Raw genomic sequence first — 27,960 nt, 5'->3', positions numbered from 1 at the left:
GTTGGTACCTAATTGTAGCCTCTTGTGTATCTTACAGTACCTTGGAATTGGCTTGACTACAATACAGGCTAATTCTGCTTCACGTCTATACCTAGAAGTCTCCACAGTGAAGTCTGTATGTGCCACAGCTTTTTGTACAATTAATTCTGTTCCTCTGTATAGCCTCTCCAGTTCATCTGACAGCTTTCCTAACCAGTCCCAAGTTAAGGGTTTGTGGGCCAAAAGGTGAGTTAGAAAGCAAATTTTCTGAAACAAAATATCACCATGGTGCTGCCCACAATGTTCACCCAATGTGGGTGAAGCTGTCCTGGACAGAACTGCAGGTAAGCCCAGAAATCCAGAGTTTGTCTCAGAATTCAGCTGGTTTAAGGAAAGTATGGCCAACAGACAAGTTGGAATTTGTCCTTCTGCACTCTGGGTGCCTGGGATGTGCTAGGCTGGAAGCGCCTGCCTTCTCTGCTAAGCCTTCCCATACAGCTCTGAGTTTCCACACAGAGGAATACTAAACCTTTAACTCTGCAGAGCTTGTCGTTTCAAGTTTTTGATGCTTGCTTCAGACTTCGAAAGATTAGGGGAATTCACTGTGTACAAAGTTACCAACAGGTACCAAGGGTATACTCCAGTTTTCCCTGGAAAATGTAAATAGTAGGGAAAAAAGAAAATCACACAACATTTCATGTAAATACTTTAATTATATTTAAATGCTTAAGACACAGAAACACTTGAATTAAATTACATCATAATGCTTCTGCTAAGTTGTACATATACGTCCAAGAACTGTGAGTGAAGGTGCTATTGAACTAAAAGAATACTCCAATACAAGCCCAGCAAACACCCGTAACATTCTTTTAGTCTTATTGTCTGTACTTTTTTAATCTAAGGGCAGTCATCACAGGACAAAGCCTACCATTGCAGGAAGAATGGTTGAAGAGAATTCCTCTGCAGGTGTGTTTGTTATATGAGAGATCTCAGCATTAACGTGGAACAAGGTGCCTGTTTTTGTACCCAAGCTGGCAGATGCACTGCTTGGCAGCTGCCTGTGCAATACATGGAGTGGTCTGAGGCAACAGCCAGCTTATGGTTGCCTTTTACAGAGTGTAAAATGTCAATAACAACAAAGTTCAAGTACTAAGAGTTCTAGGGGTTGAATGCTTGCAGCTTAGGGCATGCACCATTGCCACTGCTTGCGTCCTCATCCTGCTGCAAAGCACAGGAGCATGACGGGCAATGATGTGCCAGCTGCTGAAGGGAAAAATCTGACATCTCTGTGGCTGGCTGTCCTCAGGGAGCATGCGGAGGAGATAAAGAGACGGTAAGTTGAGGCAGGGGTGGGATGGGGGTTGCTTTTTTTAGCTGGTCATGTAAGCATAATCTCTGGGAAGACCCACAGATGGTGGCCTCCAAATTCTAAGGACCTACACCAGGTAACACCAAGTATTTGTACCCATACCCCCTTCCAACAGTCTCCCTGGAGAGCAAACCTCAGCAAGCTGGGAATGCCTCCTGCCGTATCTACCAGTTATAAAGGATGGGCCATTTTCTACACGTGCTGACACTCCTAGCCTTACTACACTTTCAGAACTCTCTAGTTTTAAAAAGGAAGGGGGATACTGAAAAAATAAAGCAACTCAGTCCTGCAAAAATGCCATGAGGGAAGCTGTGTAGTGAAGGCAGAGCTGGTGAGAAACTGTTCACTGCAGCATGGGTCAGTGGCATGTGCACGGGAAAGTGTTTGCATCTGTGAATAGCAAAAGAAAATCACAGTGGGAAGCAAAAAAACAAGATCCGGGAGAACAAAAGCTAGCTAGCAGGCCCAAACTTGCAACAAAGCACATGATACCTGAATTGCCACTCAGTGAAATACTTCCTTGCATAAAGCTCACCTTTAGATCTGCATTCAAATTTTGGCTGGCCCTCATTCCCTTTTAACTGGTGCTGTGGATGGAATAGGATTTGACAAATTCATGTGCTGCAGAAAAATCAATAGGCGAGTAGTATGCAGCCGGGGACTGATGCTTGCGCACCACTACCACAGCAGTGAGACGGTTTGATTTGTGCGTTCACCTCCAGGGATCTAAAGCTACCACCCAACCAGGAGTGAGGGTCGATCCCTGGCAGCAGGTTAGCAAAAAGGAGCACCCTTTCCCCCAGATCATGATGTCTGAACGGGGTGGACAGACGCACACATCCCTTCTTTCGATTTTCCCTGCAGTTTCATGACTGAGGAAAGGGGCAGGGAGGATGGGGCACCTGCCTGGTGCTGTGGTTGTACTGGACCCTCCTCTTGTCCTTTCTGCCATGCTCTTGGTTTGCAGTGTGAGAGCCCAGCCTGGACCCTGCCACCAGCCCCTGGCCACTGTGCTGGCCAGCAGCACTCTAGGCTGGTGGCCACCAGAGGCTCTGAGGAGGACAGCCCTCATGCTGCACTGCAGCATGCCAAGGTGCCCAGAGACCCCTTCACACTCTTCTCTCCTGCAGCCCTGAAGGATGTGCAGGCAGCAGGGTGCTTCAGGGTTACAGGGGAACTGCTGGCTTACCTGCCCAGACCCACCTTCTGCACTAGCAGGTAACACGAGCAAAGGCTAACACAAAACTCTGTTTCCTTCAGCAGGGAGAAGACTGACCGCAGGTCCTAGCAGGTAAGGAAGCAACCAGATGTTCAGCCACCTCCAGGCACACCTGTTGTAATGTGGAGCCAATACCTGTTAATCCTCATTCAAAAGGAAAAAAAATCAAGGCTTAATCTTCTCTCTGCACTGTAAAAACTTCCCTGAGCTGAAGCCCAGGGGATACGTGGTAGCAGAGCCCCAGTTCTCTTCAGTGCTCAACTCCTCTCTCTGGCTCAGGTACTGGTGTTCCCAGGTCAGTGGCAGGGAGTCGTGTAGCTAGATGTGACAGCCCTGCCTCTAGCTGTGTGAAATCCCCTCTCTACACATGGCAGCCCTGATTTGGGATATTCACAGATCATCTCCTCAGTTAAGAAGTTACCAGCCAAATGTTCACCATTTCACTTGTTAGAGCTAGTGAATTCCCCATGCTGCAACATCAGCCCAGGCTCACATTTATCAGCATCACCCGTGCCACAACGGGATAAGCCCACGGTATGTGTTTTCCCTTGTGTGCCCCAGATTACCGCTCAGCTAGGAGAGTCAGCTTTCCCAGCTCAAAGAGGCTTTGCCACTGGTCAGCCCTCCAGGACCTACCAAATCTGCACAGGGAGGCTCATTCACTGCTTTCCCAGGGATCTGGTGGCACAAACCCAACAGGGAAGCCATGTGAAGCATGCACCTCTCCTCTCTCCCTGACCCAGAGCACTCCCACGTGTGCTCCGACAAGTTATGCTACAACAAAGTGGGCACTGATCCTAAGCATGCGGCCTGGTAGATGGTGTCAGCACCAGCCCAGAACCCAGAGCGTGGCAGCTCAGAACCCTTCAGTAGTAATGGACACATCGAAAAATGCTACTGCCATCACAAAGGGTTTTCTTCCCAAAGTGACGACTGTTCCCAGTGCTTGTGCCCATCTGTACCGCACACCAGCAGAGTGACCAGCTGGGCTCCAGGACTCAGCCACGCTCGTGAGAAGTCAGTGGTTTGTTGGCTCCATCCTCCCCAGTCTCGGCACAATCCCAGAGCAGGGGCAGGTATTGTTCATGCATTGATGGCATTGGCAACGTCTGTGAACACAAGACGGCTGGGTCTTTGGAGGGCTCCTTGATTCGTCAGCAGAATCTGCATTGAAGCAGTGAAAGATGAGACCCAGCAACTCTGCTTTTTCTCGTGTGCATGACGCTGGGCACAGACTGCACAGTATCTTAACTACATTCAGCCTCTTACTAAGGGAAGCAAAGCTGGTAGAAGGGCTGGAAGGCATGTCCTGTGAGGACACCTGGCTTGTCTGGTTTGGGGAAAAAGAGGCCAGGGGCGACCTCACGGCTCTCTGCAGCTCCCTGGGGAGGGGAAATGCAGAGGCAGGCACCGGTCTCTTCCCCCCAGTAATGGATGTCAGGACGCGTGGGAACGGCACAAAGCTGCAGCAGGGGAGGCTCAAGCTGGTCATTAGGAAAAATTCTTTATCATGAGGGTGGCCAAACACTAGGACAGGCTTCCTGGAGAGATGCCGGATGCCCCGTGGCTCTCAGTGCTCAAGAGGCATTTGGATAATGCCCTCAGTAATACGCTTTAATTTTTGGTTAGATCTGAAGCGCTCAGGAAATTGGACTTGATAATCTTTGTAGGTCTCTTCCAAGTGAACTATTCTGTTCTGTTCTATTCTATTCTACTCAAGGTAGGGCTGATAGACTAACATGATACTACCAAGGCTGCAACAGAAAAATACAACAAGCCACAGAGCAAGTCAGCACAACCATGCCAATTTAAAATCCCCACATCATTGGATTACAGAGTGTAGCTTATCCAGGACTCCACAGATTTGCCATGTGTAACTCACTGTTTTATATACTCAAGGCAGCATAAAAAGACTTGAAACCTCAAGAAGGCCTGGAAACATGCCACCATCTGATCTTTGGCTGCTGGCTTAGACTCCCTCTCATGTTCCATAAAATCTTTAAACTCGCGTACTTTCTAAGCAGAGGTGTCTGTGCATTAGCAAGCTCTGGAGGGATCTAAGGTATCCTGCTGGCCAGTCACTATGTAGAAAGGATGCACTTTTACTGTGCTAAGTTTAACTCTGGCCTTGTCATTTCCCCTCTTTATTACCTGAAGGGAAGTACTCAGTGTGCACTGGTAGAGGGCTCTGATGTATGTGCTGCTCAGAGAAAAAGATCCTTTGCTTTTATACAGCATTATTTCTCTACTTTCCCAAACCAGTGTATAGAATATGCTGATTATCATCCATATTCCAACACATCTGCTGTGTGCTCTTTGTCAGGCTGGGAAGCATCCTTCAAGGTAAATATTTTATAATTGCAGTTGTATTTATTTTCTTTTCTTCCTTTCTGCCCACACCAAGCTTGCTACAGGTTATCTGAAGGTATAAAGTGTATGGAAACCGAGACGTGTTTGGGAGAATTCGTGTTCCTAGAGCTGGAAAAGCAATGGCAATATAGAACAACTAGAGAGGAATTCAAGAAAGGAGAGATGTCTACTCTAAGGGGAGGTTGCATCACGGGCTAAGAGACGTACCTGTTCCAACCATCCTTGCTGGCTCTGTATTACAGAAAGGCTTTTTGTGTGCGATAGTGGTGACAAAGGAAACAAAGAACACTATGAAACTGGCTGCAATGGTGAGAAGCCCTTCTTCCCTATTTCTCCTTCCTCTTGGTACAATGGGGAAAACAACAGCCTCTTGACAAAGACCCATCTGGACCATTAACCAAGAACAACTGGCATCGAGCTCTCTCCTAACTCACAAATGTAGGAAGCCACTGGTCTCTGCCGACTTTATCATTTCTCATTACACTCCACGCCTTTGAACACTTAGAAGTGGTCAAAGCAAAGCCTTCCCCTCTTTTCCCCAAATTCAAATAGAGAACTCTCCTCCCTTTTCTCTTTTTGAGCCATGCCTGCTCTGTGCCCAGCCAGGTTGGCCTGGAGGTGCTGACAAGATCAGAAGTGCCAAGCCACAGCAACGCACAGGCTTTCTGCCTGCCTTTCTCAGGGCTTGCAACACAGTTCAGTGTTAACAACTACAGGCTTTCCCTTCACAAGACCTTGTTTCACACTCATAGCTTTAGGCAAAACAGATGCCTTAAAATTTGGTGGAAATGTTTTTATGTTTAGGGACAGGATGAGGGAGCCTCAGCACCTTGTGAGCATTGAAGCCCCTTCTCCCAGAAAACAGCATTGATCCTACCATTCCCCTGTGGTGCCCTAGGTGGTAAACTGTAATAAACTCACCCTTAATTGCTGAAATTGCCCTGTTCTCTCTCATAGCTGAGTAGTGACAGCACTTACCCTCCCCAAGCTCTTTGCCCTAGTTGCCTTACTCTTCCTGAGCACTAAGGATGTTCCTAAACACCCTAAGCACTCCAAAATGCTCAAGGTGACTGTTTCCAGGGCTGGCTGAGATGGGGAAAGCCCTCACAGAGTCTCATATGGTTTCCTTACAGTACAACCCTACAAAAACTTCTTAGCCCTGTAACAAAAGCAGTGCAGGTGCCAGTGGCCATGATAACAGACTGGCTGGCCGCTGCTGCCTACCTTGCTCTGTGATGCCTGGGAAGATGCTGCATCGCGCCCATGTTCAAGCAGCTCCTGCTCCAGTTCATCCTGCTCTTCGGTGGGATCAAAGTTGTACATTGGCATGAGCTGGTGCCTTAGCTTCTCCAACCTGCCGCAGGAGGGAAGGCAAAGGGTTGGTAAAAAAAAAATAAAAATCAAAAGACAGAAGGACAGACGCTCAGGCTGCCTTGCCCTGCTCCACAGATAAAGCCTTCTGCATACTGTTTCTCATTCTGCATGAGGATTCAGCTCTTGTTGCTGCTTTCTGGATAATGGTCACATCCCTGTCCTATGGGGAGGAGGATAAGAACCTACTGCACTACAACTGGAAGATGCCCCGAGTGCAGATCCAGGGATTAATTGCCTTCACTAATCTATGTTGGCAGGCATTATGCAGGCAGGAATCAAACGGGGATTTTAAGTATCTGCAGACCTAATAAAGCTCAGAACAAGCTTTATTTCATGGGAAAAACAAGAGGGTGGAATATACTGACTGGGCATTTTGCAACTCCTCCCCCTGCCCCTCTGCCACAACAGCCAGCCCTGCCACATCACAGTATGCCTGCCAGCACAAGTCTGCTTTTAGCTCCAGCGGCCTAAGAGCAGTACTTCAACTATATTTGTCAAACCATATACTTGACTGGAAGTATATAATAATAAATAGAAAATAATAAACAGAAATATAATAGAAAATAGGAAAGAGAGACTCGTGGGAGGCTGATGCATGTGGACAGGTTGTTCTTACTCTTGTATCGTTGCTTCAAGTGACAGAGCTATAAAGCATTACCACAAAGGGTCTCCCTAAATAGCAGGTAGGTCAGCGATGGAGGATGGATGGGTGGCCATGCTCCTGTGAAAACACTTAGGCTGTAGCTGAGTTTTGGGGGTTGGGGAAAGGAAAAACCCAAGCTCTTACTGGCAGTGTCACCACAAATATCTATTTTGGCAAATGTTAGGATGACACATTCCCTCCCTGCCTCTGTACAGGTTTGCCAACACAGCCATTATCTCCAGCAGCGCTGTTTACAGGCCAAGCTTTAGCTTCTCTTGTGGCAGTACCCAGATCTGGGCTGCATGGGTAGGCTTGGAAATTTCATAGTGGGCAGCAGCACTTCTTGAATGTCTGTGGCCCTGCCACAAGGAATCAGGCAGGGATCACCACAGCTAACAGATCTTCAGTGCCTCTGCTGTCAGAGATGGAAAAATCAAGAAGTGCATGTCCCTGCATGCTGCTGTCTTCTCCGCTTTCAGATGGGAGCTTAACAAGGAAATTAAGACACTAAGTCTCAGGCTAGAAAGCTGCATCTCTGCACTATGCTGCTGGCATTGCTGTGACTGCAGCTAAAGAGGCACTTGTAAGGCCACTGTCATTGGCTTGGGCTGTCGGGAAGCACAGAGATCTGGGAACAGTTGAAATGTGAGACACACGCCTCTCACATCAGTTTCCAGCTTCTTTATACACTCCTGATCCTTTCCTCTTTTTTAGTGCATTTCACAGATGAAGCATGAAGAGCTTACAGGATCCCCAACCTCCTCCTGCTCAACAATGTTGTCCTTCCCAAAGCTGCAAAGGAGCCTTGGAAGCTCTGCTGTTAGAAGGCAGAGTGCAGAGTCCCTGCTCCTGCCTCATTCACATGCAGCTGGCTGCCTGTATGCTTGCTCTCAGACAGCCGTTCCTTATACTCTCCCCATCTTCTGCTCTACATCCTAGCCCTACCTGGATTTTGGAACACTGAATTCCCTTCAGGTACCAAGAGAAGTTACTCACCTCTTCCTCTTCCTGATATACAGAACCTGAAGGAGAAAGAAAACCATCATTACAACAGTCCCAGCAGGATGGAGATCAGTGCTGGCGAGATAATTTTGGTACAGGGCACATAGAAAGGAGGTGTAGCAAGTCCGATGTCACTGCGCATCAAAGCAGAGGGAAGGGAGAAGTGACAGCTGAAACTGACATTTCATATACATCAGTGTAAGCTTGGCAGCACATCCAGTCTGACACCAAGTGCTCGAGTGGCCTTTTGTTAGGTGTGTTAGTAGTAGTCAGAGTATTAGGTGTATATTAAATGTAGCTTAGCACGTTTCTGGTGGCTGCAGGCTATATGTTGCAATTTAAGAGTGAATGAAGAACCTTCAATTTGTGGTTTTCATCTGCAGAGTCCTACAGCACAGAAGCATCGTTACCCCCTCCCCAGTACAAAGGGAAGAAGCAAAGAGGGCATGCTCAGTGACTTGCCTCATGTCAGCCAGTAAGAGTGGCTGGGCTGGGAGGAAAGCGAGGCTTTTGGCCTCCAGAGCCTTGTTCTGAGAACTACGAACGCTGGCTGTTGCTCTCGGGAACTTATGACTGTTTCCAGGATAATGTTTCCAGGTTCTCTTTAGGGGCTTTTGGAGAAACTCCTCCTTGGGCCTGCAATGAAATTTTGCAGTAGTCCCTTTCCATAGGCTCCTCTGCTGGTTGTATTAGTGAAGCTCTTCCTCATACGAGGAATGGGAGCTTGCTGCTACCTTCGTTCTCTGTTGGCAGGTAAACGATCTGGTTATATATTGAAAGAAAACTGCAGCACTTGCATTGTCTCTGTCAGGCCCAGAACTAGTTTCTGAAAGCTTCTACCTAAAGCACCAATAGCAACATTAGTTACATGCAGCAAATCCTGGAGGACTCTGCTCATTCCCAGCAAGTAGAACCTCAGAAATGCGGTCTAGAATGAGGCAAGTTAAAATGAATGTAGGCTGCCTTAATTCATAAAGCCATGTCCACAGAGGAGATTAACATGGTTCAACAGTCTGCTTTACAAGTTAAGTAGGATGGACTTCCTTGTGTTGACAAGGTTTAAATCAATGCAGCTGTTGCAGTTAACAAGTCAGAACAGACTGACTTGTTTGTCAGTCTGCTGCTGCTTTGTGTTCTTTTAATTGAACTTCCTCTTGCTATTAAAAATAAATACCGATGCTATATACGGATTCCTCTAGGCCTGCTGAGCAGCCGGCTCAGACTAGACCCTAGGGAGGCTGCAGAAGTATTGGAGCACTGGATTAAGGCCTTAAAAAGAAAAGGATCTTGGGAACTATCAGTTCCCACCAGTTCTGGATGAGCCTTTAATATAACACACAGACGTTATTCAACCCAAATCAGTCCTAGAGCCCCTTTGATAACCCCAACCCTCAACAGACAGAGAAATATTTAGCAGGGTCTCTCTTACCATAGCTACAGCCAACCCAATCACAGTAATGATCCCAAAGGACAGCAGCATTGTGCTCATGCCAGGTCCACTGCTGGCCACATCTGGGATTTTGGTGCTGTTGAAACTAGTAGTCTCAGGGCTTACGGTAGCTGTTTCTGGTACAGTCACATCCAGAGTTGTTCCTGGGTCTGGCTTGGCCGTTGTGGTGGTGCTGTGATACAAGTCAGGTACAGAGGGTGAGCTGTAACTCATCCTGCCAGCTCCTGGTAGCTTCTTTTACCAAGCTGTTGTCTCCAGCCACTCAACAGACAGGTTCCAGCTACAGTAGTGGAGAGCTGCTCCTCATTTCAAGGACCCTCATGTGAGACCTATCCTGTAGCATCATCGCTGCTGGCTTTCCTTCATGGAACCACACTGGTTTCTGCCCTGGAAAGGAAGAGAGCAGACACATAGTGCAAACAGAGACAGGCACCTTTCCCAAAGCCTCCCAAATAACTAGCACAAGTTTTGAGAGCAGCTCAGAGATGCCCACTCAAAATAAGGAAAAAAATCAACAAACAAACCATTTTCCCCCTGAAAGAGTCTCCAAAGTCCTGCCTGATTCAGCTGAAGTCAGTGATATGCTCTCCCCTCACTACTTCAGCTCAGCTCCTTGCAGGCACTTGGCAGATCTGTGTGAGACCGGCCTCAGAGCCCCTGCCTTTGTCTGCTCCCGGCTGAGCCAGGTGGGCTCCATCCATACCAGAAAAACAGAATCTTCCTGCTTCTCTTCTGTCTCTTGCTTTCAATTTACAGAAAGTTACAGAGATCCCCTCAAGTTTACCAGTGAAAACGGATCCAGTAAAACAGCAATCAGCTCTGAGGCATCCATAATTTGGGATGTTTTTCTATAGAATCCGAAGCAGGACTGCCCTGTTGCAATAGTCACTGCTGACTGGCAAATCCCTGCCCTGTCCATCCACCCACTGTCCCTCAACCCACGGACCCTGGAAGGCAGCTTCCTTAAAGCAGTGGGTTGCACTGGTCCCCCCATCTGCTGCTAGAGATGGTATTTCTCAAGTCCCCTGTGAAAGCACCCACTCAGGCTTAGTCATGCACTGCTAATTATTGGTATTAATTCTAAAATAGGTCCCATTTGGGATTGCAGTTGTGAAATCTGACAGATCTATTCATGCTGAAAACATGAAAGACTCTAATTGTTTTCATGCTTCTATTGTGGAAATGATCGGGAGTTGCAAAACACCATGGGATGATCCTATGGGAAGTATCTGCATAACTTTGTTTATAAAAATCACTGTATAGAGCACTAGTTCAGCAATTGCTTCAGTGAAAACACAGCTACCTCTGGAGCAGAGTAATACTGATCCCAAGAACTACAGTAGCGGTCCTCTGATAATTTCTCTGTACTTCAGCAGACATTACATCTCTGAACTGGAATGCAACCAGGACACAGGGGTTAATGAGCTCTGAATAGAAAAAGATGTGCTTGCAAAGAGAAATGAGCCATTGTTCAGCTCTACTGTTCTATTCTGGGCAAGGTTATTGCGCAGTTCCCATTACTGTGATGCCTTGCTGCTGTCTGTAACTGCGTTAAGCAGCATGATTAACATCTGTCACTAACAACTGAAGCAGAGAAATCACACCAGGCAAACAGCTCCAGGCCTCCCTGTGGTCTGCCAGCAGCCCGCCTTGCCATCACAGCACTTGTCCTGCATCTCCCCGAGCATGCAGACCTCTCACCACACACGCAGACCCGGTCTCACAGTTCCCAGTGACCAACTTGGTGATGCAGGAGCTGTCGGAAGATTTCGAAGTGCCTGGGAGAGTTGCGGAACATGGCAAATTCCTGTGAGTTTCTAGAGAAAGGTGAAAGTAGACGGCACCTTTGGCCTGCATCACGCTGGGACACGGGTTCCCTGTGGCTGAATGGGAAAGCGTCCTCCACTGACCACCAAACTGGACAGCACCTGGATCCCACCACTGACTGCAGTGGAGCTCAGGGGTGGGGGACACCCGGGCCCAGAGATGCCAAATCTGAAAGCCGAGTGCCACAGCAGCCATGGCCCAGCAGGGGAAGGGAGGGAACTGTTGAGCAGGTATGGGGCGGACGGAGCGGCTGCTCAGAGAGAAACATCCATTTCTGCTATTCAGAGAAACAATGATCCTTGATGTTTTATAAAGCCACAAGCAAGGAAACAGAAATTGGAAAAGGACCCGAAGTGAAAGCAGTGCAGCAGGCCTCAGGGCTGCTCAGAGCACAGATCCCAAAGAGCTGCTGACTTCTGGAAGCGTAACGGACCAGCCTCCGCCTCAATTCAGCGTCACTTTTGGAAAACCGCTTGGGACGGTGATGCTGATTTCAAGCCTTGGGGTAAGGCCCCCTTACAGAGGGGCCAGACCTGGTGCTGCTGTGCTGAAACCAAGCTGGGTTACAACGAGCTGCAAACCTGGTGGGATGGGGCTGGGGGGGAGGATTGGTGCCCTCAGCACCCCGCCCATGCACGGTGCCGGCTGAAGGCTTCCCAGCAGGGCTCGGACACCCGCTGGAGGCTGCTTCAGCCCCCGAGCCCCTCCTGGCCCACACTGCGCCTCCCCCCCCCATTCCCCCCCCCTCCTCTCCCCGTTGTCATCCCGGCGCCGGGCTGGGCACTGCCCCCACGGCTGCTCTCCGGGGCCCGGCCACGGCTCCCACGCCTCCTCCACGGCTCCCGGGAGCTCCAGCGGCCGCTCCTCGGCTCCGGGGGCTGCGGAGAAGGAGGGCACCGGGCGCGGAGCCGCGGCCCTCAGCGCCCCTCGCGGCCCGGCCGCTCCCGCCCCCCCCCCCACTTACTGAGCGCTGCCCGCGGGGCGCCGCCGCCGCCGCTGGGGCCGGGCCGGGGCCGCGCTGCCCGCAGGAGTGGGGGGGGGCAGCGCCCGCTAAGCCCCGCCCCTCCGCTCCAAGTCGCAACGCGATTGGCCGGCGGCCTCAAGGCTCGGCTCGCGGTTGGATGGTGCCGTGTCAATCACGCGCGCGGCGGCTGAGGCGGCCGGTCCGCCGCTGAGGGGCCGCTGAGGTAACGGCGGGGGGGGCGCGGCGGAGCCCTGCGAAGAACGGGGCCGGGGAGCCCCCGCTGCCGCCCGGTTCCAGTCAGGAGCGCGGCTCTGCCCCGCAGCACGGGCAGGGCAGGCTCCAGGCTGCCCCTCTGGGAGCTCGGAGCCGGCTGTGGCCCGGTTGGGGGCTGAGCCAGCCCGCGCCCTGCTCGGCCGGGGGCCGCTGTGGGCGCGCTGAGGCGGGAGCAGGAGCTGAGGGGACCCGCGGGGCTGTGAGGCAGGGGGCGAGGGGCCTCGCTCCTGCAGGGTCGCAGCGGGAAGATGGGCCGGCTGCTGTTAAAAGGCAGCTTCAAGTGCGGTGTTTAGCTCGTGTTTTATAAAGTTTGGTCTCCTGGTGTCTCAGTGGTTGTCTTTTTGCGTGTTTATGTGTTTTTTAACTCTCTGGCCGTGCTTCTTTAAGAGGCTGACTGCCCTTGGGCTGGGTTTGCCGTCGTGGCTTTCAAGTGTTTCTCATCCCTCTGAGTGCACCTTGTGAGGTTTTCTCCTTCCCTTGCTCTGTACCCCCCTTGGAAGGAAACAACGTGGAAAAAACATGACCTGTGAGCTCAGAGTCTTCTGTGAGAAGCTTGGGGGCTTTGAACAGGAGAGGAAGAAAAGAGCTGGAGGCCTCTGTGCAGGGAGCTGGGTGACCTGTCCTGGGGATGCAGCTGAGGGGCATGCCTGTGGCTTGCTGTAGGCATGCTGGCTGCTGCCTTGCCATGGGCACAGACTGGCTTCTTGTAGCTCTGGCCTGTGGGGATGGGCAGATGCTCTAGGAAAGGGGTTCCCATGGCAGAGCTGTTCAGCTGCCACCTGAGGTTGTTTGGGGGTAATCCTTTGCTTCTCTTAGGGTATGAGTAGCTGCTTTTATACCTGTTGGTGGGAGTCAGGCAAGCAGTCTGCGTTCTGTCAGAAGGGAACCCGTGACTTTTTGCTACCCTGAGGACTCAGGCCAGACTTCTCTGTCCTCTTTCTAGGCAAGCAAGTCTGCAAGCCAGGGCCCTTTTCACTGTGCCCTGAGGAGAATCCATTGACTATGACCAGCTGATGCTTAGCCGTGGGGGCTTGTGCAACACCAGGTGTCCTGTGAGTCTCATCAGTGATCAGATCAGCAGACAGAAAGGAGGAACCCAGGTGGAAGTCAGGAGCTGACTTTGCAAGAATGAGGTGCCTCACCCGGCCACTGCTCAGGAGGTTCTTGGGTCTTTTGCCTCAGTGTGTGCCAGCGGGATTGAGCCAAAGTCCTGTCCTTGGCCCCAAGCAGTCATCTTTGAGGCAGAGCTGCAGTGCAAGACCTGGGCTGGTGACTGCCATTGATGTGGTCGGCTACTGGCAGAAGGTGTTTGAGACAAACGGGATCCCTGAGGCACGAGAATCCAGCGAATACATCGTGTCCTTTGTCCTGGGAGCAAAAACAGTTAAGTAATGGAAAAGGGTTAAGGTCTGTGTGGACTCTTGCCTTATTGTTTTGATCAAATCCCTTGCCCTTCTTTTTATCTCACAAATAGGAGGTGAAACAACTTTTTCCTCCTTCAGATGGCAGTGCGGGGTATAGTTTATTAATGCCAATAAAGTAGTTGGGATCTCCTAAATACTTTCTTTGTAGGGAATGAAATGTAACCCATTGCACATACACTAGCATTGTGCTCTGACTTCTTTGGTGGAATGAATCTTAATTTTACCTGTACTTCTAACCCCAAAAAGTAGCAAAACAGTTGTACAGGTTTGTTTTTAAACATACAGGTAGCCTCTCCTTGGTTGTTCAGGGTTTCCAAGGGTCCCAGCCATGTGTGCTTGGCAGTGTGCTGGGTCTGCCTTGAAAATGCCATTGCATCAATGCAGACAATGCCTAAGCTGTACAAATGGGCTGGTTTTAAAGTGATGTCTTCAGTTTCAGAGCTTGAACTCCGAAAAACTCCGTACTCCACTTACAGCAGTGCAGCAGGAGCAGATCCAGCAGCTGTGTCACAGGCGACTAGAAAGGTAGGGGAATCCTCTTGCCTCTGTTCCTTTGGAGAGTTTCCCTCAGGCTTAATGCAGCCAGAAGAATGGTAGCAGAGGGAGGGCTGAAGACCACCAGTAGCTGACAGGTCATGTTACAGCTAGTGCTGCATCAGTTTCTCATGGTAACTCAAGTGATAGGCATTTGCTGTTGCTGTCAGGTAGCAAGTCACCTGTGCTCGGTTAGGGTTAGGGTCATCTGTCCTGTGTGGGAGTACAGAGGGTTTAAGAGATGTTACAGAGGAGCAGGAAACTGGCAATACTGACTCTGATGCCGGTATGTTTTCATTAAGCCCTTCTGTGCTTACAGAATTTAACTGTGGCTTTCTCAGTCTCTCCTTGTATGTCAGGTGCTCCAATCCCTTAATCATCTTAATGGCTCTTTGCTGGACTTGCTCCAGTGCATCCATGTCTGCCCTCTGCTGGGAGCCCAGCACTGGACACAGACAGGACTCCAGTTGGCCAGGAGTGACTTTCCCTTTGTAAACCCATGCTGTCCTTAACATGTTTGGAAACAATCTCCAGGATTATTTGCTCCATGAGCTTCCCCATCATCGAGGTGAGGCCAACTAGCCTGTAGTTCCCCAGGTCTGCTGCAAACTGATCTGTGGAAATGGAGCTCCTACAACTCCCTTAGAGAGAGGGCGTGTACATGTTGTACATGCGGTTGAGAGCCTCAGGGCTGTCTAGATAGCCACTCTCAGAGGGGTTAAACACAGTACTGAGAACTTTTCTGTGTTACAGAGCATAGTTGTACAGTTTTGTTTGCTTTTGCTTGCCACAGAATGCCAGTGCAGTATGTGCTTGGTGAGTGGGACTTCCAGGACCTGACTCTGAAGATGAGACCCCCTGTATTTATTCCTCGGCCTGAGACAGAGGTATGAAAGTAGGGAACATAGGGGGGACTTGAATCTGGGTGCCTTGTTGCTATAGATGTGCTTGGTGGGGTTACATTGTGATAAAGAGGTCAGATCGCTTCTAAAACAGGGGCATCCTAAGCTTGTGACCTAGAACTTTTGCCATCTGGCTCAGAGCAAGAGATGTTGCAAGCTAGCATATCCCTTGATTACATCCATTGATGGAAGGACTTGGCTTGCTTTCCTTATTTCTGCTATGGGAATGACTCCTAGAAGTTCAAGAACTTGCCTACTATATCTCAGTGGCTTAGTACTTCGATATGAGGTCAAGAATCTCAAAGTTGTCCAAAGTTTGTTAGTGAGATCCTGCAGAAGTAGAGGGGTACTACTGGAAAAAGATATTGGGCTCCAGAGAGCCTCCTTGTCCACATGCAGATTAAGATGGTGCAGGCTGGTAGGAAATGGACCTGCTGCTTGTCTGATGATTCCCCAGTGGTTTCTGGACAAACACTGGGTGTTGAGCTGTGGTTTCCTTTCCTAGGCTGGCACACGGTAAGTTCTGACCTGGGCTGGAGTTAAACGTGAACGTCAGTTGTAAAAACACAAAGGACAGCTGTATGTGATCAAGGTAAAACTTCATTTTACCCGGTGTCCTTGCTGCTAGGGAAAAGCATAGGAAGTACATGGTGACATATTCCCAGGTATTAGCCTAGCTTTCAGCCCATGAACATCCTAGTGACAAAGTCTTTGTTTACTACTCCTCAAGAGTTCTTGGTTCTTTTTTGTTGTTTGCTCCTTTTTTTTTTTTTGGTTTTGTTCTGAGAATTGGTTTTAATTTTGCAGTGCATGCTAACTTTTGGAGATGGAGTAATTTCCATAGTCTGTCCAATTAGGAGTCCCAGAAGCTTAAGGCTGTGTCAGTCTAATTGTCATTTCTCTGATTGTTTGACTGCTGTTTGGTGACTGGTGCAATGTACTGGTAGCCTTGTGCCTAGGGGACAGTGCAGTAAAAAGAAAGCTGTGTTGGGTGTGTTAAACACAGAACAGCCAGGTGGTCAAAGGAGGTGATTTTTCCCCTGTATTTAGGGTTGGTGTGGCCTCACCTTGCAAATGGTGCTGGGCTTTGCGATGTAAAAGGGATGTTAAGGTGCATGAAAGCATCCAGAGGAGGCAGCAAAGCTGGTAGTAGGGCTGGAGGGCATGTGCTGTGAGGAGAGGCTGGGGACACTCTGGTTGTCTGGTTTGGGGAAAAAGAGGCCGGGGGCGACCTCCTGGCTCTCTGCAGCTCCCTGAGGACGGGAAATGCAGAGGCAGGCACTGGTCTCTTCCCCATGTCAGGACGCGTGGGAACAGCACAAAGCTGTAGCAGGGGAGGCTCAGGCTGGTCATTAGGAAAAATTCTTTATCATGAGTGCAACCAAACACTGGGACAGGCTTCCTGGAGAGGTGCTGGATGCCCTGTGGCTGTCAGTGCTCAAGAGGCATTTGGTTAACGCCCTCAGTAATGTGCTTTCACTTTGGGTTAGCCCTGAAGTGCTCATGCACGTGGCCTTGATGATCCGTGTAGGTCCCTTCCAACTGAACTATTGTATTCTTAAATTAAAAACAGTAAGGGATCATTCAGACAGAATGTCCTCTACTGACAATGTCAGAGGAGATGCCAAGGACTGAGTGGACTTTGGAGACGTGAGGCCCCCGGTCTGCTTTTTCTGGGGAAGCAGAAAGAAGTATTGAGGAAGTTTGAAGAAAGGAGCTGCTCACTAAAGAGATGATACACTCTGCAGGGTCCTTCAACTGACACCTCTAGTTATATAAAAGTAAAAGGCAAAGAAAATCAGTGCTCTGTTATGCTCATTGAGGAAGAGGTTGCTATTGAAATCTGTGAGTGGGTTCCAGCCAAAACCACTGAAATCCGGTCATCTATACCACTGAAATCCTGTCATCAGCCTGTGGAAGGCTATTCGGAACCTGAGTCTTGGTTTGGTGTGGGGTGCCAGCAGCATCTCACTGAGAAGCTGCTGGGCCCCGAATCGTGGTAGTGACACCTTGTGCCCGGAGGAGGTGTGAGCTCTCTTTGGTGGCGTTTGGTCACTGTGCTGATGATGTTTGGAGCTAGGGCTCTGAGGAGTGCTTGCTGGTCGGAGCCCGAGGTGGTTGCTGTTGTTCTTACTAACAGTATTTCTACTCCGGTTGATTCAAGAGTGCGTTTCCAGCCTCTAGCTCCCCATTCATTCCTGATTGCAATGTGAGCACTAAAAGCAAAGAGAACTTGCATGTTGTGCAAGTCAAACCATCTGCTGACAAGGCTTCCTCTGGTGCTGTGCTCTAATTCTCGCTACACAGGGCCAGGCTGCAAACAAAGGCTTATTGTGTACCATGGAAGCCAGGGTTACTAACGCCTGTGAACATGGCTAATGGTGCCCACATGTGGGATTTTGGTAGAAGCATCCCTGCTGGCACAAACTGAAATGCAGCTCTGCAACATGCTGCGTCTGAAACCACTTGATGTACCCTGGGGCAAACATCCAGCGTAAACAGCTTAACCCAAACCTTGTGTTTGTGGGCAAACTTTATCTGATGTGTCATGATACTTACCATGAAGGCACATTTTTAGCTCATTTATTATGAAAGGCCGGAAGTGTATGATGATAGCTCAGGAATGAAGCTTCACTGTGCATTGACTTGACAAACAGTTTCTGCCTCAGCAAACCATCTCGGCAGGCAAGACACTGGAAGCGGGAGGTTAGCAGATGTACACCTTGGCTTTTTTCACGGGGAGCAGAGGAGGGCTGCTTGGTTGGGAAGAAATTAGCCATGTAGCAAGAGAGAAGGAATGGGGAAAAAAGCCAGGGAAGAAAAGGTGAAAGAAGAGCTCATCTAGAGTACAACAGAGGTGAAAGGGGTGAGAGCTAGGAAGGGCTGGAACAAGCAGCCCTGCAGTCTAGGCCTGTGAGCCCAGGCCAGAATGGCTGCAGGTCCTGCATCTGGTGGCTTCTCTTCTGCTGCACTCCCAGTGAATTCCTGCTCCTGTTTTCCCTTCAGATGATATAGCGAATCAGGAAAGAGTCACCTGGTCTTGAGACCTGTGAAGTAGATAAGGTACCTTGCATTAGGGTTCCAGCAGGCTTTTGAGCAAATGGCTAAATGTGTTTGGGTTCCTGCATTGCTGTAGTGCTTTTGCTTTGGCTACTTGTGCCCTTCTTCTGGTGTCCGAGGACCTTTTCATGGAAGCACAGGTGGTTGAGACTGGCAGCAGTCTCTGGAGATCTTCCAGTCTATTGTATGTGTAAAGCAATGGGTCAGCTGGAGTGTAAAAAGTGGGGCAGGGTCTTAAGTTCCACTGGGATGTTTTAAACTTTCCAGGTGATACAGAGGTAACCAAAATCAGCCACTCTTAAACTAAGCCACAAACTTTTCTGAGAGGATGGCGTGAAGTAATGGAGGTGCAAATTCAAGAGATGACCACACTCACGCTGTCTGCCTGCAGTTCCTAGTGCTTTTAACAGGGTTAGGGAAACTCACTGTGCAAGTTCACAGGCAGGATGATTCCCTGATGTAGCACCATGCAGGTGAACAGCCTTATTCCAACAGAACTGTTAAATTCAGACTTCTAGGTAGCATTAGGAACGTTTTATATGCTGGTAGTGCCCCAGATGCTTTGGCATGTGCCTTCTCAGCAGCCCAACCTTGGCTGCATTCCTTCTTACACTGATGAAAAATACATCCCACCTAACCTTTTCCTAGGGCCGCTTTTCTACTGACACAGTTCATCAAGTTTCTGAAGCTTTTGTCGCATTTCCTGTGAACATCAGTGAAGTCCTCTGTGGAGAGATGTGTTGTGCACTGGTGCCAAAAAAAAAATGATCTCAATTTCCCAGACTTACGTGGAAGGCACAATCACTGGCATTTGTCAGAGCTGGAGGTGAGGGATGTAGAAAGCTCTGTTGGTTTGAGAGAGGGCTGCAGAGTTGTTTGCTTGTTTGTTTTTTCCACTGTGTTGTTTAATCTGAAAGTAGATGTGGATGCAGCTGATGAAGCCTGCTTATGATCGTACAAGGGAAAAGAGTAGAAGAAGGATCAGACTTTTGCTTTTTTCTGAACTTAATCATCATGGAGGCATGGTGAAGAATTCTGTGCTCTGCTCCATATTTCATGGGTGTGTTTTGCTTTAGGGACATACCTGTGATGTCTTCAACAGCGTTAAGTAATGTCTGCAGCTGGCGATCGCAAAGCTGTTACACTGATCTTCATCCTATTTAGGAAGAAATATTCACAGCACAGTAAACCCTGGGGCTTGGGATGAGTTGTCGTCACCACACAGGGAACGTTCTTGTGATCTGGTGTTGGGGAGTTTTCTTGGACAGGAGGAGCATGGGGCCAAGATCCAGCCATCCAGCAGCACCTGGCGGGACACTGCTTTAGGCACGTGGTGCTTCCAGGAACCGTGTACTGTGCATAACCAGTTGCACAAAATGGAGCTGGTGACCAGATCCTTGCCCTCTGCTGCATTGGTCATCTCTGACTCAGAGCTTTGTGTGGTTCTTTGGGTTGGGGTTTGCTTGTGCTTTGTTTAGTAAGAGTCATTTTTCCAGATTTCCCTGAACTTTAAAACTGTAATAGAAATATCTCCTCTGCAAAATAACAAAGTAAGTTTCATCTGTTGCTTTCTTTCTATTTGAGATTCGTTTGCAGCATTCTTAGGGCCTCTAGTGCTGAAACTCTTAATCAAACAATAACAGTAAGTAATGCGTGTTCTTTAGGAAACAGCTCATTACCAACATTGATATCTCAGGTTCAAGTTGCTTATCTGTGACTGCACACACAAGCCGCATGACACATCTTGTCCTTGGCTGAGTAACTGTAGCTCCCTACGTTGACTTTTCCAGTGCAGGTACACAAGCAGCTGCAACATTTGCCTTCTAGTTATGTTTTTGTAGCTTCTACAAATGCTCCTGTCTGATAATTCAAAGACTAAAAGGATGAGGAGGCATCTCTATCATGCATTTTTTATTCTGTGGTTAAAACAGAAGGGTTCTGGCTCTTGCTATGAGCTCCTAGGTGTATCGGTAATGCTATGAAGGCAAATGCAGTACAGCACAAACCACCACCATTGTTTCTCTGGACAAAGAGACACAAGCAGAGAGAGGCTTGGTTGTCTGCTTTAATTTTACCCTGTGTGGAATTTGCCCCTTTGCAGTCTGTTTAGCTCTCTCTCTGGTAGTTGAGCCCTCTGCCACTTGCTCCCCCCGGGATATCTTCCTCAGCATATGTGGCTCTGTTCCTCTGTTCCATGGTAATTGGGGTGGGGATGGGACAGGGAGCTCAGAGTGCAAAACTAGCAGGTCTGTTGAAGAGCGGGATGACAAAGCTGCACAGCCTTGGGGGAGAGTTGTTGCACTGTCCCCAGGCTCGCCTTCCTCCAGCTACCCGGCCCTCTGTGAGCAGAGCTTTGGGCTCGCTGCTGCAAGCGCTGGGGGTTTGCAGGGCTGTGTGGAGCCCAGCGTGTGCCGTCTCCCAAGGCCACCAGTGATGACTGCAGGGGACTCTTGGGATAATTTCTGTGGTGCACCCAGAGTCACCGGAGCCAGGCTTTTGCTGTGTTTGTTCAGGACAAAGTTTCTCATTGTGCTCCATCTCGCAAGTTACCTTGGTTATGCACTTATTGTTGTAGTGTCAAGGGATCCACGTCTCAATGCTGTTCAGTCACTGTTAATGCAGAAGAAAGCCCTTTTTCCAAAGTGACACCTTCTAAAATTCAGGCCAAATTACCGTCACAGCAGCCTTGTGGATCAGAGAAAAATAGGACAAAGAAGAGAACTCAGCGAGCTGTGGATAGATAAGTCCTTTTTTCTTTTTTCTTTTTTCTTTTTTTTTTTTTTTTTTAATCCAAGTAAATAACAGCTAAATCAGTCCTCACCATGACTTCATTAAGGAAAGGTTTATTTTGGTCCAGGATTTCTCCCAAGGAAGTTGTTTGGGGTATGCGGCTTATCTGCTTTATTACCCCTAGAGGGCACTCCAGGCTTAGGCTCACAGCATTCCTGTCGGTTCTATGTCCTGTACGTTATTGTAGGGTGATTTCTGGTGCCTCCTGATCCCCTCCTCTCTCAGATGTTTTTTTTTTTGTTTGTTTGTTTAAAGCAAATGAAAGCTTATTCATTGCATGAAACAGAAATGGTCTCCTTTTATCCCCTGCCACTACTGTGTGGGTAGAGTCAGGCTCTTGAACATTGTGGTGGTTTATTTGCTGGGAGGAGAGCTCCCGTTGTGCTTGCGAGGCTTGTCACTGCCCTGCCACCCCTTCTGTCCCTCAGGCCACCCGGGAGTCCCCTGGTGACACCTCCTTGACCCGCTGTGATCTCAGCATGAGCTCAGACCACGCAGATTTTTCCATCCTGGTTTTGTTGTGGTGACTGCCGTGAGAACAGTGTGTTGCCCTGCAAAGGGAAGGGGGAAAGCATGCTGTAGGGTGCAGAGGTGTGATTAGCCTGGTTGACATCCTAGGGACAGAAATGCCGAGTCTGTTCCATGCTGAATGCTTTTCTTGGTAATCATGCAAAAGAGACTGTGGCTTCAGCCTCCTGTCAGATCACGGAAGGTCATATTAAAAACATGAAAAAAGGCTTACTGGGTCAGATTATACCGGCCTGTTTAATTGAATATACCGAGTCTTACTGAGGGTTGTAGCAGATGGTAGGAATGAAATTATAAGGAAAAAAATAACCAGGCGGAAAAGGATCCCCCCCTTCTTTTGAGAGGCAGCAGTGAAGGGCTGTTCTCAGCCAAAGCTGGATTTGGGGCCATTCTGCTTCATAATCACTAATGGATCTGTCCTCCATTAGTTTGTTTAATCCTCTTTTGAGTCTGTCTGTCTCTGTAGCCTCCACAACATCGTTAGACAGTGAATCTTTCCAATTTGGTACTGTAAATGGGAAAAGTATTTTCTTTGTTTTAGATGCTGCCTGCTCTTTTAACAGTAAAGAGCTTTGAACTATGTAACACGTGCAATTTTTAGTCTTGTCATGTCTTAATCCTTTTTCCACCTGTGATTTTTAAATTTTTAACTTGCTTCTCAAGATAGTTTCCTTTGTGCCAGTGTGCTCAGCACACTGAAACCTCTGTTTACCTGCCTCGGTCAGCTGAGCAGCAGGCATTGTGCTGGGGTGTTCTGTGAAAGCACTTGAAGTAAAGGTTTGCTCAGAGAAACCTTTCATGAAGTTGAACCTGACTTCTAGCTAAGCATAATCATTAACCTTTCAAGAAGGTCGAGCATACAGAGAAGGGAGGATTTTTGCTTCCTAACATCTATCTGCAAATATACTGATCCCCCAGCGGGGGGCTTCCACCAGGTCTACGCGTCAAAGCAGTGCACACGTCAGCTGGTTTAATCAGTGCTAAAGGAAGCTTCTGATGCAGAAGCACCTTTCATTTCCCTAATTTCAGTGCCACAGATGGTTCTGTTTCAGAAAGTTCAAAAAGTCACAGGGTCTTGTGAGTACAGCCATCGGTCAGGAGACTGGTGGGAGTTTTAGGGGGGTGGATGTTTTCATGGTTTTGCCTCTGACCAGTGTTCTCTTCAAAGGAAAGCCACTTCTCACTGTATCTCTGGCTTCCCAGTTTGGGAAATGAAAAGGATGATAGTGTCCTCATACATGATTTAGGGTCCTTTCCTGAAATTTCATTAGACTCCTAGAAGGTGTATTAAACAGAAATGCAATAGAGCATTATTTAATGGATCAAAAATTAAATGCCATCTATCAAAACATAGCTGTAAACAAACATGCTGAAGTTGTAGCATTTCTCTTGTGGCCTCCTGGAGAGCAGATTTTGCCCACAGGTAATATTTTATCAGTGTGTTTGAGGGAAAACAATATCTTCTGAAAAAGTGGACTGTGGCCCAGAGGCCGAGGAATGGGAATTACAAAGGCAGCCTGTTATTGTTGTAAAGTAATCAGAACTGCCCTTTGAGCTATCATCATAGCAGCTCATATACAAAGAGAGAAATAACGCAGCCTGTGCCTTGTGGCAGAGGGGCTTCATCTGGCAGAAGAGCCTGGAGAAAGATGTGGGGAGGTGCTGGGGAACGGCTCACCATCAGCATCCGTTTTCAGTGGGCTGTCCAGCAGGCTAATGTGGTCCTCGCGTGTGCTACTGGGGGACTGCCAAGTACAAGCAACAAGGTTAAATAATCTCTGTAAACTGCAATAAAGGAATAGCTGATGAAATAATACGTCCAGTTATCTTACTGACTGGTTGAGAAAGAAGTGGAAAATTAGGTCAGGAGAAGAAACAGAAGGTGGATTGGCAACTGAAAAAAATCTGCCTTGTTGTGAAAGACTGCAGCTCGTCAACAATAAGCTCAAGGGTTAATTACGTGGCAAAGAGAGCAGAAATTTGTTAGCAGAAGTCTCATCAGTTTCACAGACAAGTGTATAAGAAGCACTATAAATGCTAAGAGAAGAAAAGGTGTATGTTGTTAACGGAGGGTATAATTATCTCCTAAGACAGCATAGCTGGCACCTCTCTTGCTGGCTTCTTTAAAATCAGGACAAGATGTTTTGTCATGGCAGATTTCTTCTCGTTCAAACGGAAGTGTAGAAAGAAACAGTTGTTCCTGGCTTAACTGGCCAAGAGGGACTGTGGCAGTAGTTTCTCCTGGCTTCCTATGCAAGACAAAAAGGCTGTGACAGTGCAGAGTATTGCCTCTAAGCTAGTGAGTTGCACAGCAGACTCAGAAATGTAAATACAAAGCTAAAATCCTTGGGGAAAAGCAACAGCTTTTTTATCTTTCCCCCTCTAACTTATGCACAAACCTGTTCCTCAGGTGAACTCACACAGGCTTTGCTACCACATTCTCACAGATGTGTGCTGTTAAGGCCTGTATTGCCCTGACAGAACTCCCCAAAGTCTTCAGCTTTCTGGTCTATCAGTTCTGATTGAAAAAGGGCCTCGGTTCCCGAGGGTTTCAGCTGAGAAGCTCATCAGTGGTTAGAGCAAGATCTAGGACTAGAACTGGAAAAACAAACTCAGGAATGGCTGGAACAGGATGGCTGGGGCTCAAGAGGTTTCCCACATGGACAAGGAAAAAACTCCGTTTGGCTCCCCCCTAGCCCCTGCCGGGCCTTTCTGACACCCACATAAATGGGATTTCAAAGCTAGGGACAGCAAGCTGGACCCAAGCATCTGTCCAGATGCTGTGTGTGTCGGCAGTCACTGCCAGTAGCTGCAGGGAAAGAAAACATCTCAGTTCTGCAGGGCTGCGCCTGGTTAGAGAGGCTTGTGGTGGAGGCGTGAGGAGCGGTGCTTGGCAGTGCCCCTGGCCCTCGCCTTGCCCCTGTAGGGCATTGCTGAGTCTGGACGTGGCAGCTGCAGCAATTCCTGTTGGGTGCTAGCACAAATGGATGGCAAAGGCTGGTGCCTTTTGGTGAATTCATTCCTGGGTGGTGTCACAGCCTCTCCTCCAACAGGCAGAAGTGCGCTTGGCATGTGCCCGGGCCCATCAGGAGCTTTTTCTGTTTTTTTCTGTTGCGTGGCAGAAGCCAACCCCTTCCTCTGTGTTAGATGTGCGTTTAGCTGTTTGCCATCGCTTCAACCTAAAGCCACCTTTTCTTTCAGGATTGATGACTTCTTCACGAGTCACTCCAGTGTTTCACTTCCTATACACATGCCTGTCTCAGCGGAGTTCTGCAACACCCCGAGAGGAGTTGGACAGGCTTTGTGCCATATTTTCTTTTTACTGCTGTGGTGCCAGGCAGCAGAGCCCAGGACATGCACGCTGTAGCCACAGGTCTGCCCCTGAATCCCTGGGCTGGCTTGGTGGCCTGGGTTTGGACAGAGGGTGTGTGGCAGTGATCTTCTGTGTCCATTGCCATGGAGGTATGTTTGCAGCTTGGCTTCCTGGTGTTTTGTCATGTGCTGGTTGGCAGCCAAGTGGACAAACAGGAGGGGAGGGGTGGTTTGGTTAATATCAGATCAGGCTCTATGGAAAGTCCTGAATTCTGAGAACAGAAGTTTCTGGAAAGCACACAAATAAGGAAAACATTCCCAGGAAGTGTGCTAGAGCAGAGAGGAGGTTACCCAGGTTTTCATGGGTCTCTTGCTTTCCTTGTCCCCTCTGCTAACCTTGCAAGTCAGCACCTCTCACCCCGGCCAGGCTCCCACCCCTGGGACCTTGTCTTCCCTGCTTTCCCCGGAGTGTGCAGGGGAAAAAAAGGTGCTGGTAGGGAACACAGTGTGAATTTGTGAGCTCCATCCTTGCCTTTTCCCCTCCCTCCCATCCTCTTGCTTTTGTTAGCCCTGTACTTCTAATCACAGAAACATCAGACGTCTCATTTACTGAAGCTGGCCCGCAGCACGTGATTGCCTCGCCTCGGGACCTCCACGCAGCTCTGTAGCCGCTGCTGTGCAGCGAGAATCTCTGCTGTTTCCTCCCGACTGTCTCGGTGCTGAAAGCTGCCTGACCCTGTGCTGTCTGCTGGTTGGAGCTGTGCAGCTGTGGAGCTTGTGGTTTGGGTGCTGGCAGGCGCTGTCCTCACGCTGTCTCTGTGCAGCTGCGGTTCCAAGAAATACAGCGAGCTAGAGACCTGGCCGCAGGGAGGGGGAGGCAATACCAAGAACCTGTCAGAACAGGAGTGTGTGCTGGGGGGGTGGGCAGGAATGGGAGCTGTGGGTGGAGGGGTGAGGCAGAGGCTCACGGGAAGCTGGAGGTGTTTGCAAAGTTTTGCATTTATTTCGCTCCTCAGAGAAAATGGGGGGCAGGGGGGGAAGGGAGACAACAAATAAATGACAGTGTGAACTTAGGGCAAACCTGGCAGTGAAGCAAGGCTTCCTGGAATAGCAAGGTGAGAGCAGGCTGTGAGTGGCTTGGCTGAGAGACAAAAGCTTGAGAATCTCTGAGGGCTGGAAATCAAGTAGGATGGGAAGCAAATATTTGTCCCCTGAGTGGAACTGCAGGTAATGAGTCCCTTCTGGTCTTTGCAAGCTGCACTTCTGCACTTCAGGAACAGAAATGCCCTCTCACTCACAAAGATGCCCTGCCTTTCCCCCTCCCCCCCACAGATTTTTAAATACTCTTCTGGGAAAGGTACAGAAGGCCTAAATAGCTGCCACCTTGTCCCCACTCTGTTAGTGCTAAGCAACAGTATTTATGTCCCTGAAAAACAAATCGTTTGATGTCTGCATCACCTCCAGCTCAGTGCAATGTAAAAACCCTTCCAGATATTTGGCATTGCACTTAGCTTACCGTCCTTGTGAATGCGCAGGTTTGAAAGTAGCTGGTGCTTTTGATGTCCTCCCGAATATTTGTGTAAAATCCTATAAAATGGGGGAGAAGGGGAAGTTCCTCTTGCTGTATGAGGAAATTTGCAGCACGCAGGTTGGGATTTATTCACACCAGTCACTACAGAGTGTGAGCTGGCCCCGTTCCTGAGCCTAGCCTGTTGCTCAGTCTGAATTGATGTCTACCTGTAGCAGATGACAAAAGGGCCCTGGAGCGCACCAAGACTTGCTGGTGCACCCTGGAAAGGTGTGAGGCAGCCCTGCAAGCTGCGGAGGAGAGGACAGCTGTGGGGCAGTTCTAGCTCTGGCTAAGCTTCGCTGCAAGGGAAAGCAGTGGCTCACCTTTCCTCGTGACTTTTGGCTTTTTCTCTCGGCTACTTGAGCATCTGTACACAGCCATCTATTGCGTGAGACATGCAGTCTGCCCCTGCAAGCAGGTGCCAACACTCCGAGACTTGTGGGGGCTGTCTCAACCGCATCCAGTCCACTCCTTCCCTTCTACCTTTGTGCCGTTGCTAGTAAAAAGAGAGGATTTTAATTTCTCTAGTTTTGTCTGGCTGCCATTCACTCCCTTCAATCCTTTTAAAGCTAGCTAGTTGAGGAAGGAGCACAGACTGGGGAAGATCTTCAAAATCTTCCATTTCCCCTCTCTAACACGTATCATGCTTACACTCTCCTTCATATGCACCAGGCTCCAGGGCAGAAGTAGTTGTGCCAGTACCTGTAGCACTGGTTAGCAAAACTTTCAGTGTGGGCTGTGTTGTTATTGACAATAATGACACATACTGTAAGCAGCAATCTGAATTTTAATAAGCCCACAGCTGAACATTCATCCTATCCAGTGGTTAGTGTGCTGTGGGTAAACATGAAATCAGGTCACGTTTCTGAAATCATTTCTTAACTTATAATTTCACTTGTTCCTCAAAATGGCACTTTGTTGGTGTTTTAATTATTTTTACAGTCTGTATATACCACATTCGGAACAAAAAGGCAATTTGAGAGCAGCCAAGCACTGATTGTTTAGGTGATGTAGGAATCTGATTCTGATTTTTCTGACTTCTGCTTTTAATCAGGAGGTGAGCTGCCCTCACACTGGACACGCCAACTGTAGGTCTGCCCCTGTCTGGAGCCTGGGGGAGCCACTTCCATCATCTAAAGCAGTGGCAGAGGTGCAGATGAGGCTTCATTGATCCACTCTGCTGTAGTCCTCCATTGGGAATTTGGGATGGTCGCTGTTCTCTGCAAAACGGGAATTGTGAGGATGAATGGTAGAGGCACTGAGGTGCTCAGCATGTTTCAGGGGTGAGGCACCTCAGCAACCAACTCATTTGTCTGTTTTTAGACGCTATAAGGCCTCAATGATAATCAAGTCTTTGTTTTATCAAAAAT

The 27,960-nt window shown here is 48.8% G+C and overlaps 2 protein-coding genes across 6 annotated transcripts in view; one reads left to right on the top strand and one right to left on the bottom strand.

The window, feature by feature from the left end:
• Positions 1 to 672: 672 nt before the first annotated feature.
• Positions 673 to 12,330, bottom strand: C13H3orf18 (chromosome 13 C3orf18 homolog). 4 transcript variants are annotated; one of them, XM_072044382.1, is made up of 5 exons: positions 12,198 to 12,330; positions 9,386 to 9,793; positions 7,951 to 7,976; positions 6,162 to 6,291; positions 673 to 2,679 (listed from the first exon to the last, which is right to left on the bottom strand). In XM_072044382.1, exons 2-5 carry the CDS (start codon positions 9,617 to 9,619, stop codon positions 2,605 to 2,607), a joined length of 465 nt encoding a protein of 154 aa, XP_071900483.1. In that variant the 5' UTR covers positions 9,620 to 9,793; positions 12,198 to 12,330; the 3' UTR covers positions 673 to 2,604. The 4 variants fall into 4 exon arrangements, with proteins under 4 accessions (XP_071900483.1, XP_027323464.2, XP_027323465.1 ...); XM_027467663.3 differs by having other exon boundaries at positions 673 to 3,676; positions 12,198 to 12,329; XM_027467664.3 differs by having other exon boundaries at positions 673 to 3,731; positions 12,198 to 12,325.
• Positions 12,282 to 27,960, top strand: part of HEMK1 (HemK methyltransferase 1, mitochondrial release factors N(5)-glutamine) — a 32,192-nt gene continuing 16,513 nt past the window's right edge. The window contains exons 1-4 of one of the 2 annotated variants that reach the window (XM_027467660.3): positions 12,282 to 12,420; positions 13,414 to 13,853; positions 14,328 to 14,419; positions 15,222 to 15,315. In XM_027467660.3, coding sequence (XP_027323461.2) covers positions 13,599 to 13,853; positions 14,328 to 14,419; positions 15,222 to 15,315 — 441 coding nt within the window. In that variant the 5' untranslated portion in view covers positions 12,282 to 12,420; positions 13,414 to 13,598. Of the gene's footprint in view, positions 12,421 to 12,451; positions 12,751 to 13,413; positions 13,854 to 14,327; positions 14,420 to 15,221; positions 15,316 to 27,960 lie in introns of those variants that run through there. The other variant, XM_038186072.2, reaches the window with a different exon arrangement.

Source organism: Anas platyrhynchos, chromosome 13 (assembly GCF_047663525.1).
Source record: "Anas platyrhynchos isolate ZD024472 breed Pekin duck chromosome 13, IASCAAS_PekinDuck_T2T, whole genome shotgun sequence".
Lineage (NCBI taxonomy): Eukaryota > Metazoa > Chordata > Aves > Anseriformes > Anatidae > Anas > Anas platyrhynchos.
Note: the sequence above shows the minus strand (reverse complement) of the source record. Positions and strands in the feature narration are given on the sequence as shown.